General features: G+C 37.1%; 1 protein-coding gene and 2 pseudogenes across 2 annotated transcripts in view; 1 reads left to right on the top strand and 2 right to left on the bottom strand.

Moving 5' to 3' along the window:
• The window catches only part of LOC139984219 (uncharacterized), a 50,844-nt pseudogene extending 36,386 nt beyond the window's left edge, over positions 1 to 14,458 (top strand).
• Positions 12,262 to 12,360, bottom strand: LOC139957819 (U2 spliceosomal RNA; annotated as a pseudogene).
• Positions 13,803 to 18,610, bottom strand: part of LOC139984217 (14-3-3-like protein) — a 29,152-nt gene continuing 24,344 nt past the window's right edge. For both annotated transcript variants that reach the window (XM_071998027.1, XM_071998028.1), the window contains exon 6: positions 13,803 to 17,709. In XM_071998027.1, coding sequence (XP_071854128.1) covers positions 17,626 to 17,709 — 84 coding nt within the window. In that variant the 3' untranslated portion in view covers positions 13,803 to 17,625. The remainder of the gene's footprint in view (positions 17,710 to 18,610) is intronic.

The following is an 18,610-nucleotide window of genomic DNA, read 5'->3' as shown; positions in this document are numbered from 1 at the left end:
CTCCCCACCCCCCCTCCCCCACCCCCTCAACTTAAACCTCTCCAACAGGATGTGACAGCTGGTTTTATAATTTAATGTGTAAAATACAGTAGCCTGATGTATACCACCTTAGTAAACCTAAGTAAGCATGGAATAACTTATCTGGTATCACATATAAAATGCTGTACAAACTTGAGTACAAAAAATTATATATCAGTGTGACATTTTTGGCCCATTAATTTTACAAAACCATGTTAAAACCATGTTTCATGAAACCATAAAACCATTTTTAAACCATGTTGTTTTATAAGAGACAAACATCAGAGCTCTCAAAGCTGCTTCTTAAAATCATTCCATGAGTAGTCAACTACAGTGCAGATGCTGTTAATGTTTATTGCTTACAAAAGCAAAAAGCTGCATATAGCAGTTACTGACAGAATGAACTGTAGCCCCAATTGTTATATGCAAAGGAGGTCAGCCTTAATTAGGTTAAAAATGATATAGGTGTAGTCTGTTAATGTTTGTTTTGAAAACTTATAAACGATTTAATAATCTGTTGTAACATAATTATTGTCAAAACGATAAAAAAAAATGACAATTTTGTTTATGATCAGGTTCGTTTGCAATGCAGCAAACGAATCCATCTGCTTTGCATATTCATTGGTTCAATTAGTATTCGCTTTTTGTGTGGTGCAACATTCTGAATGATATATGGTTCAAAATTTCTCTTTCACAGACCAAACCATCAGCGATCCCCTTTTTCATGGCGACTGGAGTTTTATGTCATTTCAAGCCACCAGTGACATCCGATTTGAAACAAACATTAAGATGGAATTCAAAGCCTCCAGCCAATCAGGACTGCTCTTTTATGCCGCCCAGAGTCTGCGACGGGATGCTGCTGATTTCATATCTATTGCATTAACCAACGGATACATAGAATTTAGGTTTTCCTTAGGTAAGCTCAGGGTGTTATACTTCAGAGGTAGTTTCACACACAGTCTGGGAAACGGAGAAAAATAGGGGAAAAAACTCTTTTGTGGGTCTTGAAAGTCCTTGAATCCTCTTATTTTCATTAATACTTTTAAAGAAGGTCTCTTTTCAGGCATAAAGGTACATATTTAGTCAAGAGGTGGTCAATTTTGGAGGCACGCTCTTGTGGTGTGTAATTTCATGCAATAAGTAAGTCATCGCATCTAGTCTCACAGTCAGGTGATATGCTGTATACCTTGTTTGGGATTCGTGGCTCATTGAAGGTCCCCATCTCCACATATTAAAATTAGGGGTAAGCATATATATTGAATCCTTTCTTTCCTGGGAGAGGGGGGGGGGACAGGAATAGTACTGCTTGAACCTATTGTCTATAAAGAATCATTTGGGGGGGGCAGACAAATATTTTGGAGGTGGGTCTAGGACAATGTCTTTGGAATGACAGATGGTTGTTTCTCTTTTGTTTTTCAGACGGACAAAGTGATCCTGCTATTATTAAGACTGCCAGTCCACTTCCAATGACCTCTGACACATGGATTAGTATTGAAGCCAGCCGTTTTAATCAGCTGGGAGTTTTAAGAGTCAACGACGAAGAACTTCGCATCCGAGCTCCTGGAAATTTGATCTCCTTAGATGTAGAGACGGATTTGTTTGTGGGTGGATTTTCCGATTTGTCTCTGGTAAACCCATTGGCTGTTGAGAATGAGGTGCTGGGATTTGAAGGATGCATACGACATGTTTCAGTCAATGGGTTAACTCTGGAGTTGACCGTAGATGGTATGTAGTATCAAAAGTTATGATGTTTGTCATATTGTGTGTTATGATTGGATTAAAAACTATATATGATGTGCTGTCTGTATGGGGATTAACCCCCCAAATATGTGTACATAAGTATTTGTGATAAAAACAAAATAAATGCATGTTATGGCTCCTTATGGGTAAGATGGGCAAGGACGAGCGATTGGTCAGAGACGCCGCCCATCTGTTGATTGGAGGCCGAATTGGCTCTCAGTGCCACAAGCAGGCACGGGCTTTTTCCGCGAAGTCGCGCAATATCCATGATTTTTTTTCTACCTCGGGACAAAACTATTATCCTAACACACTGTAGCATACGCAAACTGGAGCCTTTACCGCAATTTTTGCAAAGTTCCGTGATTTTTTTTTACCCCAGGCTCATGCCTGCACAAGGAGGAGGGTGTCATTGACCCCTCCCCCTATATTGGTTTCAGTAATTGGACAATGGTCCTTACTTTTGCAGGTGCCAAAGATGGCAGAAATATCGGGGACTGTGACGGAACCGGGTGTGGCTACTCAGTCTGTAAGAACAACGGTACTTGTCTGGTCCAGGGTTTAGATATGCAGGATGTTATTTGTCTGTGTCAAGAAGTGAGTATTATTCCTTCCGTTTTTTTTCCGGCCAGGAAGTGGCGGTAAGATTCAATCACCAACTTTTTTTTCTTTCGTGTCATACTTTTGATATGAATATTCTTATGTATTTATTTAAGTATCCAGTTGAATATTAATTTATAATATTAATTTTAATATTGATATCATTTAATATTCATATCATTCTGAATATGTATTTGGATATAAATATAATATCAGTACCAAATGCAAAATACATGCTTTTATCAAGCTAGGACATACTGTAAGGTGACCATATTTATCATGAAATCCAGGGACATGATTCTTGCTATTGACCCCCTCCCCATCATGTTGAAATGAAAGGTCACTTAACTTACTGCAATGAACTAGATGGCTGATGATAAGTCACTTCACGGATATACATATTGATATACATCGGATATACACATTGATCGGATATACACATCGGATATACACATCGGATCGGATATCGGATCGGATCGGATCGGATCGGATACACATCGGATCGGATATACACATCGGATATACACATTGATATACACGGATATACATCTTTCAGGTTGAAATTGATGCAAAATACCTGTAGTTATGTTGCAATTACATTATATGCTACACATTGACACATCCTTGCGACACTATATTGCAACTCAACACAATATGTAAAGTGAAAGGTATATATTATTGTGAAACAAAGAAAGATATTTATTCTTGTTTTTGTTTGTTTTCCTCAGCCATTTGAAGGTGAGACCTGTGATGATATTAGCTACTGCACCGGGCATCTCTGTATGAATAATGGAACTTGCATGCCTCGACTCGAATCGGAAACCTATGACTGCCTTTGTAGCCTTGGCTGGACAGGTCCTTTCTGTAACCAATGTGAGTGTTTATATAATTATATATATACTCGATTTTCTTTCAGTATGATTGATTGGAAAACAATAGAGCAAAAAGCATTTAATTGTTGCAAAAAGAACTAGACAACAGATAGAAATTGTATGTAACTCTGTAAGAGTGTCACTTCACCCAACATGAGTGTTACTGTTATAATAAGTTCATGTTGACTAACCTCCAGTTATTAATTTGTTTATCTGTTTGTTTTTACAGCTGTTAACATTTCTACCAGCATCAGGTTATCCCCTCAGAGTTCTTTACTGTTCATTGACAAAGATTACAACATCTCTGCTCCTACACGGACTAACCTGTCCGTCTCTTTCAAGGCCGAGTCCCAGAACGGACTGATACTCTGGGTGGGGTTACCTGTGGGTGGTGAAGCGTGGGATTACCTGGCTCTGGGGCTGGAAGACGGACATATTAAAGTGGGGTAAGTTTTGTCTTGGTGGAGGTTGAGCATGGATGTTTCTATTTTGTTTTCTCTTTGTCTGCTAAAGATTGGATTTTTATGTCATGGATGTTGTTCCAAAACAAGTTGTGAGTTACAGTGCAAACTAAGAGCACATATGAAAGTCTAGAAATATTCTTTGCAAGCAACTTATTGTGCCTAGTATTTCCTTTTACTCATTTAGAGTGCATAGTTAGTGCATAGTCATTGCATTGGTTGTGCAAAGTAGTATTTTAGTGTATAGTTAGTGCAATTTTAAAGACTTGATAATACAATGATATGCATTGATAGGCATAATCACTTCATTGTAAGTGCATTGATAGTACATAGTGCATTAGGGATGCAATGGAAGTGCAGTCTTAGCACATAGCTAACTGCATATTTAGCACATCGATATTGCATAATTACTGCATTGTTAGTGCATTGATAATGCAAAAAACAGTGCATTGATAGTGCATAATTAGTACATTGATAGTGCATAGTTAGTGCATTGATAGTGCATTGTTAGTATATTGATAGTGCATAGATATACATTGATAGTGCATAGTAAGTGCACTGATTGTGCATAGTTAGTACCTTGATAGTGCATGGTTAGTACATTGATAGTGCATAGTTAGTACATTGATAGTGCATAGCTAATATATGGATAGTGCATAGTACATTGACAGTGCGTAGTTAATACATTAACAGTGCGTAGTTAGTACATTGATAGTGCATAGTTAATACATGGATAGTGCATAGTACATTGACAGTGCGTAGTTAATACATTAACAGTGCGTAGTTAGTACATTGATAGTGCATAGAGATACATTGATATTGCATCGTTAGTGCACTGATAGTGCATAGTTAGTACATTGATAGTGCATAGTTAGTACATTGATAGTGCATAGTTAGTACATTGATAGTGCGTAGTTAGTACATTGATAGTGCATAGTTAGTACATTGATAGTGCATAGTTAGTACATTGATAGTGCATAGTTAGTACATTGATAGTGCATAGTAAGTACATTAATAGTGCATCGTTAATACATTGATAGTGCACAGTTAGTACATTAATAGTGCATAGTTAATACATTGATAGTGCATAGTAAGTCCATTCTTAACATATAATAAGTGCATTAATTTATTACTTTTCCACCTGTTTTTATTGTTCAGCATTCATCTTGGACATGACTCATCAACATTAATTATCCATACCACTGACGTTAGCCATGATTCTTGGCACACTGTTATTATACTCAGGTATGGAACATGTTTCATATGCTTGCAGATGGGCAGCTATGTTATAAGTATAAGTAAGAGTTCAAATTAAATTTATACTTGAGAAAGTTTTTATTTCCTTGTCTACAGAACAGCAGAGTTTGTTATTGATCTCTCTTGAAGCTATTTGAGCACGTTTTCAGATTTCTGCCCTATTGCAGAAATCACATCCTTAAAAAGAAAATAGTGGGAAAAAGGAGTCTTATCATATACAATCTTGCCATAGAATAGGGGTTTAAATGGGTTGTATTGTTCGTACTAAGACTACAAGTGATTGGAATTTGTTGTAGTCCATCCCTAGACTGAGATTGTTGTCATGAAACGAGTCCTTGACCATCTAAAGACCATTTTTTTTAAGAGGCAATCCAGGCATAATTTAGTGTCCAAAGTTTGTGTTGCAGTTCTGAAAAGTCAGTTTTAAAAAATATGATTGTTTCTGTGTGAAAAACTGTTACACATTTATGGACTTGTATAGGACCTTGCCATATTCTACACAGCATACTGCAATGCAACACCAGATAAATTATTCCCTGGCAACGTGAATCAGTAACAAGCAAAACCCATGTTGTTACTTGGACACTTACACCCACCTTAACATGTCTTTGCAGGGTTCGATCCAGGGAGAAGCCCCCCCCCCCCTCAAACCCCTGATAATTGTTTGTGGGGCACTAAACCTTGTACCTAAAACCATACATTTTGACCAAACTGAGGTACACTATGGGAATATTTAAGCATTCTTCACGTGCAGGTCGGGGAGGGGGCATTCCTCACTTTCTAACCATATTTTTCTTATTACACAAACATTTCAGCAGTAATTTAAGTATTCACCGTTGCTTGCCTCCTGGGTCCAGTTTCAACCATTTCTGAATCTGCCACTACTTTGTGCTGGTGACATGTTATTGCAAAAATATTAGCATGTTTTAGGATGCTATTAGTGTGGAATCTATCAATAATCCAAGCAATGTCGGTCATTAAATAGAAAGTCCTGCAAAGCCGTACATTTTGTGTTTTGTTAATGTTCTAACAGACTTAACACGTTTAGCTTCCATCATCCACATTTTTTCTTCTTTATATTAGATCGTTTACCATGGTAACAATCTTCCTTGACAATGAGCTGCCCGTTACCCAGGATATAGGGGGCAGCTACTCCAGTCTCGATACACATGGCCATTATCACTTCGGTGAGTTATCATTGCATAAAAGTCTAACCAAAGGTAGGGGTGATGTTGGGGAAGGGGGGGTGGAGTGGGGATGGGGTAAGGTAGAGAGAGGTGGTAGTTTTGATGGGGAGCCATTTGAGATTCCTAAATATACAGCTGAGATAACTTTCAGCTTTTCTTTACATATGTGGTAATAAATTGCTTTCTCTTTAATTTTGATGAATTCTTTGTTAATGTGGTATGTAAGGGTGACTTTGTTTAACCTCATTTCCTTTTTTTTTTCTTCTTACAGGTGGATTTGGAATAAATCAAGATGTATCATCGTTTACAAACAGGTTATTTGACTCTTCCTTCGAGGGATGTTTAAAAGATGTCAAAATTGGCAGCGATGAGGCCTTTGTCGACTTCAGTAAAGCAAAGTATGGCTACCAGATTGAAGAGTGCGTCTAGTTGCAAAGTCTGAAAGGTCCTTTAAAGCTTAGCCACTGGTTTGTAAAGTAATACCAAAAACAGCTATCAGATTGAAGCATGTTTTGAAGATGCCAAAGCTCATTACATCTTCTTGGCAACTGGTTTGTAATGCAAGACTGTACAGCTATCAAATTGTAGCTTTTGTGTAGCTACAAAGTTAAGGATGTCTTCTGGAGTTGGTAAGTGGTTTGTAATGCAACACTACAGCTATCAAACAGAGGCTTGTGTACAGCTGCATGTATATGTAAATCCTCAGTAAGTGTGGGTTGTAAATTCAAAGATAAATTTTTGACAAAACTCCCAGAAACAGTGTTTAATCTCGTCAAAAGTTCCCAAACTGCCAAAGGCATTAGTTGATGTCTTTCAAATCATGTCAGTGTCTGAACTGAATTTTGTTTTTAAATATATTTGTATTATTATTTCAATAAATGTTAGTAGCAGCAGCATTAGCACCTGTTTGTAAGTAAATCTGATGCCAAAACTCTGTCGCCATTTGTAATGGTTTCTCCAAAAATGGAGACTATCACCTCAATGAAAAACTATTTGGGTTTGTGAAGTTACGTAGCCCCACTCTCGACTTCACCTCATTGAAAGACTAGTTTGTGAAGTTACGTAGCCCCACTCCCGACCTCACCTCATTGAAAGACTAGTTTGGTTGTGAAGTTACGTAGCCCCACTCCCGACCTCACCTCATTGAAAGACTAGTTTGGTTGTGAAGTTACATAGCTCCACTCCCGACCTCACCTCATTGAAAGACTAGTTTGGTTGTGAAGTTACGTAGCCCCACTCCCGACTTCACCTCATTGAAAGACTAGTTTGGTTGTGAAGTTACGTAGCCCCACTTCCGACCTCACCTCATTGAAAGACTAGTTTGGTTGTGAAGTTACGTAGCCCCACTCCCGACCTCACCTCATTGAAAGACTAGTTTGGTTGTGAAGTTACATAGCTCCACTCCCGACCTCACCTCATTGAAAGACTAGTTTGGTTGTGAAGTTACATAGCTCCACTCCCAGAAGTAACATGTGAGAAAGTTAACTATCATTGATCAAGCATAATTTGCAGTAAAGACCTCCATATAGGTTTGGAGTAAGACAGGGATTGCCATCCTTCATAGGTAATGAGATGTAATTGGGCAAGTTATTTCATGAAACACCTTGATATCTACAGAATCATAGAATATTATATAATTATTAACGACACCTTGATTATCATGAATTATGCCAAATTTATCAATCATGTTGAATTTTTTACTTCTTTTAAATGTTCCATCCTAGAAATATTGTTCACTAGTGCAACAAATTACTACACCTTGTTTTTTGTGACTTTTACAGAAATTTTATTATACTTTTAGTTAACTTAGCTCTAATAGTGAGAACATACTTAAAAGTTCAGGGTGTGGCTTAATAGTGATGAATTATTAAGTGACTATGGATTAAAGAACAGCCACTCAGGACAATTTCCCAATGCTAATACCTCTCTAAATTGTACAATATCATGCTCTCAAAGCACTGGTATTGTCAGTACAAACAGTTCCTAACCTTGATCTGATAGAAACATGATATTGAGGGGTTATATTTAGTGAATCAGACATTGTTAAATAACAATAGGACATTGTTAAAAACATAACAAATTGCATTGTTAACATCCAATAAAGAATGAGGCTAGCAGACATTGAGGGGTTATATTTAGTGAATCAGACATTGTTAAATAACAATAGGACATTGTTAAAATAACAAATGATGTTGTTAACATGTACTAAAGCATGAGGCTAGCAGACATTGAGGGGTTATATTTAGTGAATCAGACATTGTTAAATAACAATAGGACATTGTTAAAATAATAAATTGCATTGTTAACATGTACTAAAGAATGAGGCTAGCAGACATTGAGAGGCTGAATGTTACATGACAGGGTTTAAATGTTAAGTCATTGTCTCAAAAATGTTAACAAATAATATGGTGTATGATAAATACTATATAATATATCAGAGTAAATACTATTTACTATCTAGCATAGTACATCTTCAAGTTATATGCTAGATATTGTCACAAGGTGGAGCTAAATAAGCTTAACGTATAACATTTTTGATACTTTTGATATCCTAATTTTAAAGGGGAGGGAGGTCGGGGTAGGGAGGGAGGTTAGGGTGGGGAGGGAGGTCAGGGTGGAGAGGGAGGTCGGGGTGGGGAGGGAGGTCGGGGTGGGGAGGGAGGTCGGGGTGGGGAGGGGAGGGTGTAATGAAGGAGTGACTGTACCAAAGCCTATGCAGTTGTATACTCTTTCTTTCATTTCTTTGTATGAAATATTTATATTCCTGCACAGGATACGGACCAACTTGACATTTCATAATATTTTCATATTGAATGATACATATATATGTTATATATTGTGCCAGAAATTTTGTATGTTTGATACCATTAGTCTTTCACCCTTTTTCTAATGGCTTTACATGTGTAAGTAGTATGTGTGTGTGTGTGTCTGGATGTTTAGCCTGCTCTCAATCTACCACATAGTTGAGATGATTATGTTTAAAGTTAATGCAATTTTTTTTTAAATCTAGTGTTTTATCGAGTTAACACAAGGGGCTGGACTGTTTTCTTTGGAAACAATTTAAAAAGTATGCAAACGATTTTGGCATCATGAATGTAGAATGTAGAAAAAAAATTATTGGAATGTTTTAATTATTTTTATTGTCATTTGAGGTCACCAGAGCTCAAATTTTTGAAAAAATAATAATTGTGATAACTATGTAAAGCTGGGTTGAACTTCACATGTAGTTTAGGATTCACCTTAGTGAGTACCAGTCATCTATGAAAGGTCATTTGCAGTCTAAAATTACTGGTGTGCAATGTGACCTTTAAATGTCCTCATTTAAATGTGACAAGGCATTGTAAAACTTGTTCTGCTGGGTGGTGACAATATCGTAAACTTCACCACCAGAATGCTTACAATATTTCCTTTATGAGTTAAAAACATCCTGTTGTAGATATGAGGGTAAAAAAGTTTTTATTGCCTTCAAAGCAGTTTGCAATTGGGATTGAACCAGGGATCTCTTTGAACCTTAGGAAGGTGTTTGTTGGCTAATAGCACTATAACCACTCTGCCACAGAAACTGTCCGGAAAGCACATTTGTTTCTAATATTTAAACATAGTTTGGAAGAGGGTACAGAGCAGGGTTTAAACAAATAATCAAAACTTATATATTTTGTTTAGATGTCTCATATTTGTTTGTCTATCTTTTTGCCGTCCTTTTTGTGCTTTTGGATGTTAACCGTTTTTCTACTGCATTATATTGTATATGTATTTTTGTATTGAGGGCTCCTCTGGAAAGCAGTGCTTCTGCACTGAGCAGGACTACCCCCTAAAGATGACAATAATAAATTAAAATAAAACCCTAGACTGAAGTTTATATTAAAAGAGCTTTCACCACAATGCTACAGTACCTTTAAAGAAGATGGAATTTGTTGCTAATAGTTTAACCTTAGAATGCAAGGATTTCGTTTTATTATTTTATCATTCAAAAACCCATGGCAAGGAATTACAAAGCCTATTGGCTCTCTGGTTGTAATTCTAACCCATGTAACTTGAAATATGCATTATGACTGTATTCCATTCCAAACTGAAAATGCCTTGAATTTATGTAGAATAAAAAACAAAAAAATCCTAATTTTTTTTATTAACAGAAGTCAGTGGTGTACATATTGAACACTTGAATTTATACTGCTTTGAAAATAGATGTGAAAAACAATTTGAAACTTTTTGTTAGGTTTTTTTCTTTTTTTAAATGTACTTTTCTTTTTGTTGTTACTATTAATATGAAAGAAGCAACATGCATTTTCAAGTACAGAAATTACCCTGGTTCTCATTACTCAAGAAACGTTTCCTTGTTTGACCTTGAAACAGAAACTGTGTCGATGAGCATAGTCGATTTGGGTCGAGGGGTGGAGTTTGGGGGGGGGGGTTTAATAATGTTAATGCTCTTCACATAGTAATAGTTTGTGAATGTCAACTACCTTTATCCAGGGGTGGATCCTGTATTTTATAAAGGAAGAGGTGGGTAGGATGATCTTGGGTCCATGAAGCCAACATGCACTTTGTATGGGATGCCTCCCCAGGGGGAAAAATGATATGTTTAATAGGTTTATAATATTGTCCAAACACATGGTTGTGTTAATAACTAAAGTGATTTTAAAACAACAGAAGATTTTTGGGCTGTTTTAGGTTGTGACTCAGATATATATGTAATATATTTAAGGACATCATGTACTGTATACTAGGTATTTTTGTTATATTCTGACTGCCCACTGCTAATTCGTCTGAGCGGAAATAAACCCCCCCTAGAGAATATTGGTACTTTCCTTCTTTAACTTTATATATTCGATTTTAAGCTCGCGCAGGAACACTTATTTTGTTAAACCTAAATATAAAGATTAATTTAGTCACTCAGAAAATGTTCAATCCTGCTACCCCTCTTTAACCTTTTGCTTCAAAGATGTGCGTCACCCATATTTTCCGATATTTCCACAGTCATATGATAATATCCGGTGACTAACAAAGAAAGACAAACGAAATAGACGTTTCCTATCGGATGGGTGGAGAGAGAAAGAATTGACCTAAAGGTCGATTGTCGGAAGTTTTGTTTGCTATCATCTGACGCTGTATATTGGCTTCCACCGGATATAGAATGATGAAATTTATATTATCACCTTCAGCGTTATATTCCGCAAACTAGTTTGGTTTACAAGTTATTAAAGCGGTAGGCTGCGTTTTACAACAATTTTGTTTTTAGGAAGATATTCCTTGTGCACATCACCGTAATTTTAACAGTTGAAAACTTTGACCCATAAAGTTACCATCTAGGATCTTACAAACAGGGTGGTGTGGTCTCGGCTGTTGTTGAAGACGACTGCATAAAGGGGATTTGAGGGTCCTTTACTGTGATCAAAAACACTTCATATTTTATCTATAATTAAATCAAATCACAATGATGTCACTCCTTTTGATACCGTGTGTGATGTTGAAAACAAAGATGTGCCGGTGTGGGACACCCTCAATTTACGACTGACATCCAGATTTAGACATTGTAAATCGTAAGTATATATCTTCTTTCAACTCCAGTCCAGTGGGCTCCAGTCTTAAACTAGCTTGGCAGGAGTAGGGTGGGGGGGGGGGGGGAGATAAAGGCCACTGCTCACCCACTATAAAATACGTTCAACACAGAAGAAGCGGAACAGCAGTTTCCATTACCCATTTAAAGCTTTCAAACTACGTGTGCTACAGAGGAGAGAGTGGCAGTTATGGAATGGTTTATGGAGTGGGTGCTTGGTGCGCGCGTTTGGCGTAGGACAAATTGGACAATGAATCTTAGTAAAAATGTTCATCTTTTCTCAGCGTTTCGGGGATGATGAGATGTAACCTTCGACAACTTGATTACCTTTCGAATGTCATTATTGCCCTTGGAACTGCTGCTTAATAGAGAAGCAGCCCCACACATCACAAATCAACTTTAATTCACATGAAAATAATGTGATGATTCCCTTGTAGCTCAACTAGTGAACGAAATGTTGCTCTTTTTGGAAGATATACTTTTTTTAAGGAAAAGTCGCCCAGGAAAGAACCTGGGCACGAAAACCAAACTACCAAACGACGGATCCGCTCTCAACCAGTCCCCTTGCATCGAGACTGTGACTGTGTGATCATCGTCTGGTGTGCATCACCATTCCCCTCGAAAGGGAACAGATACTACACATGATCTTAGCCAAAAGGCCGAGAAGATATATGTATGATTTGAAAGTTGTGTCATGGAGCTGTCATTTTCTCGATATGTTATAATCAGAGTGAGATCAAAATGGGTGAGAACCTTGTTTCTTTCCGTCTTGTTTTCCAATTCCTACATAGTTCAAGTCTTAAGTCCAGCTCGTCGCCAGTCGGTATATTCCACGAATTGATTGAGGGGTGTTTTGTATTTATGTAGAATCTAAAACAGTCATTATTTTGTCGTTCTCAACTTTTTTTGAGACACTATACATCCCCTACCAAATTTTAATTTAAAGAATTAATAATTTGTATATAACTATAAACTATGTCAACCTTTTGCTATGGTTTAACTCCACAAATACCTATTATCGAATGGTATAGTCCAAAATGAAACAGACCAGCGCCGATGCCAAACCCCATATCTATCAAGTAGAATGAACACATAAACACACTCATTAAAAATTCAAGACAAGGTTGCGCTGATGACGTCATATTTAGACTTGTTCAAGTCTCCAATGCAGTGGGAAGGGGGGAAGGGGAGGGGAAGGGAGTGTTTCTAGTATTGCCTCCAAATTTATGTGTGCTAAAACTCATTGAACGCTTTCTTCCGCAAATAACAGAGATGTCTTATGTTTGTACTGATCTTGAGCTAATTTTACTGCGAAGTTTTGCACAATCCTCCAGTCTTTCTTACCAATTTCATTTTACTTTCATTCTTAGCGACCTATGATTGATAACTCAGTGCAAACCAACACCCATCAATTCTTCTTCTTTTGCAGTTTCTAAGGAAAATTTTGACTTTCATCAAATGATTTAAAGCAGAAAAAATTCCCCTAAAGGTATCCCAAAGACATTATCATACTTGTAAAACAAATATTATTAAAATAATATAACAAGCAAAATTACCATTTTTTGTTTTTAATAAGCCTACTTATATTTTTCCATCTTGGGTTGGTGACCATGGTATTTATGCTGTAAGTATTTTATTATTAATAAAGCAAACTGTCAAATCAACTTTCCTGTGTAAGCAATAACATCGATATAATGCGTGTCTTGTTTGTTGTTACTGATCCTCTGACCTGCCTTGCTAATTTGCATATTCATATTTGCATATTCAAAAACCGCTAAAAAAAAGCCAAGAAACAACATCCATATTTATGGAAAGGTTAACTAGCTGAGGATGGCGAGTCCTCCTGCCCGAGATGAACGGAAAACTTTGCTCTTTCGAAGAAGATGGACGTTAAAATATACACAATGAGGAATAAGTGAGGCCCAGGGGATCAATGACATATAAGTGTTAGCCGCCGAGATATACATGTCCCATATACGAAGGATACAAGATTTTACAACTATATGAACATGAAACATTTTGGAAACAGCTTTCACCCCCCCCCAAAAAAAAAAAAAATTGAAAAAAATATTAATAAGAATGAAAGGGGGGAAAAAATCACAATGACAGCAACTCGAGCCTCATCACTTCAATATTTCAAATTCACATAGTTAAACTCACAGAGGATACAAAAACTGAAAATCGAAAAAAAAAAAAAGATATGAGAAAAAAAAATAATCGCAAACGTAGTGATCTGTGTGTAGAGGGTACGTACATGCTTGTTACATACAAGGAATGTGGGCTTTCGAAGATTAAAAAAACAAGGAGAAAAAGATGACTCGTTTGTCACATTCATCTGTGAACATTGAAAACTTATTTCAACCACACAAACGAAGCTACATAACATGCTAACAGTGGTGAGTACAGTACGAGGTGCCTTATACAGTTACTTAAAGATTACCGTTTAAAATATTGACTTGCAAAAAAAGATGATTTTAATACGTCAAACTTTCTATTATCGTTTGCTCGCAAAGCAATTATTACCCTTCTTTTTTTTGTTCATTTTCTTTATTTTATTTCTGCTTACATAATTACTCTGTTTTGTTTTTTGTAACATTTTCCTTGGATTTTTTTCATTTTTTTTTTATTTTTCTTCTCCAGAATATGGTAAAAACAGCTGTTGAAGAGACCAACAGGGAAAAAAATAAATAAAAAATATAGAATACGCAAAAAGTGAAATGAAAGCTTCTTATACACAGGTGCAGGTGCTTAGGTTATGGGAATGAAAAACATACGACTTTGTGTCACCCCCAAATAGCCAGCGATGACACGATCCACATACTAATAGTGTACACAGTTCACCCGTGGAGGCATATAGCTCCATATCAGAACTTAGCTCCATTCTTTCTTAGCTCCGTTTTTGCTTTGTAATTTTTTTTTTTTTTTTTTAACCCTGAACGAAATCTTTTTCATTCCTTTTTTGAGACGATGATGATGAAGACAACAGAATAAGAACTTCAGATATAAATAACGACGACTTCTTGCCGCGAAGTTGCCGGCATACTTCTCCTAAATCCCTACTGGCCAACTGAAGTAATACATTGCACAAATGGCCACGTGCATGGCACTACTGTTAGCTTAACGAGTGATTAAACGGTACCACAGCAGAACGTGAAATTTACATGCCAGATGCTGCTGGTGGTGGTTATATATTAACAACAATTTGGAGAGTATGCTATCTGGGGGTGGGGGGGGGGCAGAATATTAACTTGAGTTAATAACTAGTGTGTCAAATTACATTGAACATATATATATATATATAATATATATATATATATATATGTATAGATATTAAATGTTAAGGTAAATAACATTAGCCCCCACTATATTAAAGTCAGATTTTTCCTTAGGTTTTTTGCAAGATGTTTTGCCTAACCATTCTATCTTTGCTTCTAAATCATACTTCCAAATTTGACAGCATTTTCCTTCTTGTGGTGGAGTGCACCATTCAGATAAGATAAAGCCACTCCCTTTAAGGTTAACAGTACGTACTGCACATGACTGGTAGTAATGCACTCAGTAGGATCAGTTTCCTTAAATCATGGGGAAAGAAATGGACATAAAAAGTGTTCTATATTTCTGATATTTAAAAGTTGTCTCGTCTGCTGCCGCAAGTTGCAAACAATTTGATGGCATTTTGATCAATTCCTGACATTACTTGGAATATATATATATATGTAAATATATACACACACATATTTACATATACATATATATCTACATTCCCAAATGTTCACGAGTAACATAACTTTTATTTTTTCCATCTCCTCCTTCTCTCTTTCTCTGGAAAACTCTGGAATTTTTCATGATCGCAAAGGTAAGTCTTTCTATGACAGGAGAAACCCTGTTACATGTGGTGAGGGTTTGCTCCACCTATGACGTAGCGCCCATATTTTCGTACGGTAAACAGCTTACGCATTGTGATTGTTGAAACAATAGCGAAAAGACACAAAAAGTTCACTTAATTTGAATATGACTTCACCTCTGATGAGATTATAAACAATCGCTGACGAGCAAATGTAAATGAAACATACTTGCTTGCAAATCTTTCGTACTAACATACCAATGTTATGTGATCAGTTGGTCTGTTGTTGGACTCACGGAGGACGGGGTAGCCTAATAATTTTTTCCAGACACCAAAACTTAACCGGCAAAAAAAAGTAGTAAAAAAATAAAATAGAAATGGTGACTATAATAAAATTTCTCTGATTTTTTTCCATCTACCAGCTTTTACAACAAAATAAAATAGAACAGAATAGTAGCTAAGGGGACATGATTGGCCTTTCTCTATTGACTACCTTTTACACCTGGGTTCCCCACTTACAATGCAAACACTTTCAAGACATTTTCCGCCTGACTTTTCTTTGGTAACCATAATAAAGTTAACGCAAATATCTCTTGCTGAAAAAGTCTGGACCATCGATTTCAGTTTGCTGATGGTGGATTCTTTCAAAGCCAAGAAGAGTTTTATAGAAGATGTTCAACTAGCCTGCATGTGCAATCAGATTTTTTGATCTTCAACTGCCCCTCCTTTTAAAACCAAAGTATTTTACTTTTACCTTGTTTCCAGATATATTCAGTATTTGGTTACGACTTTTCCATATCAGAAAATGATATCTACAGAGTGTGTTTGTGTGTGCATGGAGTGAGGGGTGGGGATGGGGATGGGGGGTGAGGGGGGTATTCTCTACCTGGTTGCAATAATATGTATCTTTGGTTAAAAAAGGCAATACAAAATGAAATGTCATGCAAAAATACAAGGTTGTAGTCTTCAATACCAGAGACATGCACATACTGTAACAACATACTAACATATGCAGATATAACAACACCTCTGAACACAATCAGATTTACTTCGAGTGGTTCAGATTTACCAATCGGATAACCAATCGGATCGATCGATTACCATTTCATACATATTCCCTGCAAAGCCAGTATGACTATACGACAGACACTCTAGGGCTTCCCAACACCCTCCCCCCACCCCCCAGGTCCCCATTAAGCGTGACATTGTCAAGCGAGACGTCACCTAGATACTAAACAGAGGTTTACTACTTTTTAGCCATCATTCCTACCTATCGCAAAGTGCCTTCTTTCCTTCTTAAAAACAAAACAAATCAATAACAACACAAGTAACAGCAATAGACACATCTAGCCTGACTGTTAATAGACGAATATAGCCCGTAATCAGAAAGAAACTCACTACACAAGATCCGACAAACACTGCCCTCAATGTTATAGCGAAATATTGACCTTGAACAGAAAGACGATATAGCCACTGGTTAATGGTCAGATATTGCCGTCAGTGATAGACAAATACTGCCCTCAATCACACGTATACTCACTGTTTTCAGTCAGAGAATACTGCCTTCAATTTAATAAGCCACATACTGCTGTCAATCAGACAATACTGCCCTTAAGTTAATGGACAAATACTCCTCAATTTGATAGATAAATATGACCCATAAAATGTGATAGACAAATACTGCCCTTAATCTGATAAACAAATGCTGCCCTCAATTTGATCGACATATACTGCCCTTAGCTAGACCTATACGCACCACCTTCAATCAGACAATACTGCCCTCATTTTAATAGCCAAACATTGTCCTTAATGTGATAATCAAATAAGGCCCTCAATATGGACCTGCTGTCACTGTCCTTGATCCGACTGACAATACTGCCCTCAATATAAGCAGACAGCTGAATACACAGGCCAATAAAAATCACACTTTTTTGCTTTAATAATATGAACCATTAGTCACCAAACTACTACTGACAGACTGGTACAGAGAGATTACAAACAACCCAAGAAGTGCTACAACAATCACATAAAGAAAAAATGAAAAAAAAAATTTAAATAAAAAAAAGAATTCAAAATTTTGCTGTTTTTCTTGCTATTCCTGTGGCTCAGCTTCTTGGGCTGCTGGTTCGCCTTGGATATCTGGATTAGCATCTTCCCCTGTGTCTGACGTCCAAAGCTGTTTTAGAGAAAAGGAAAACAGTATGAGGATCAAACATGGCCTTGGTAATGCTTGGGGTGAGTGCTACACATGGGGGGGTGGGGGGAGGGGAGGGGCCCAAATAAACAACCTACCAAAATTGTCAATCCCCCTCCTTCGACCCTCAATTCTTATTTGCAATATTAAGTAAAGGTAGCAAATGCCAATTTCAATAACCTATGCTTGACCCAGAAGTAGAAAATTATATAACCTTTGTGTTTTCTTTCATAGCCTCTCCCACCATTCCCTCTCACCTCTCCACCTTAATTGTTAAAAGCTAGCCAATGCAGTGTGACTCATATGATCAAGACTTCATCAGTCTGATAGGTTCTTCCTTGGGTTATCTGCTGCATGAGCAGTTATCTTGCACATACATCCATTACATCCCTCCACCATCCCTCCCCCAATTTATACTTTTACTACTATTAGATTAGCTCTGAGTAGCTGCACTACCAATGTGCTATCGTAACACTCCTCCCCCCTTCCACACCCCTCTAACATCCCTCCCCCAATTTATACTTTTACTACTATTAGATTAGCTCTGAGTAGCTGCACTACCAATGTGCTATCTTTTATACTCCTCCCCCCTTCCACACCCCTCTAACATCCCTCCCCCAATTTATACTTTTACTACTGTTAGATTAGCTCTGAGTAGCTGCACTACCAATGTGCTATCTTTTACACTCATCCCCCTTCCACACCCCTCCAACATCCCTCCCCTAATTTATACTTTCATTGTTTTATCCATCTCATACTCGGTCATGGTTTGATAACTCTATTTACGTACTGTTAGATATTTCGGAGTAGCTGCATAATCAGAGTGCTATCTTTTACACTCCTCCCCCTTCCACACCCCTCCAACATCCCTCCCCCAATCCAC

Source organism: Apostichopus japonicus, chromosome 17, assembly GCF_037975245.1.
Source record: "Apostichopus japonicus isolate 1M-3 chromosome 17, ASM3797524v1, whole genome shotgun sequence".
Classification (NCBI taxonomy): Eukaryota; Metazoa; Echinodermata; class Holothuroidea; order Aspidochirotida; family Stichopodidae; genus Apostichopus; species Apostichopus japonicus.
The sequence above is the reverse complement of the archived record's forward strand: the minus strand, read 5'-3'. Positions and strand labels throughout refer to the sequence as shown.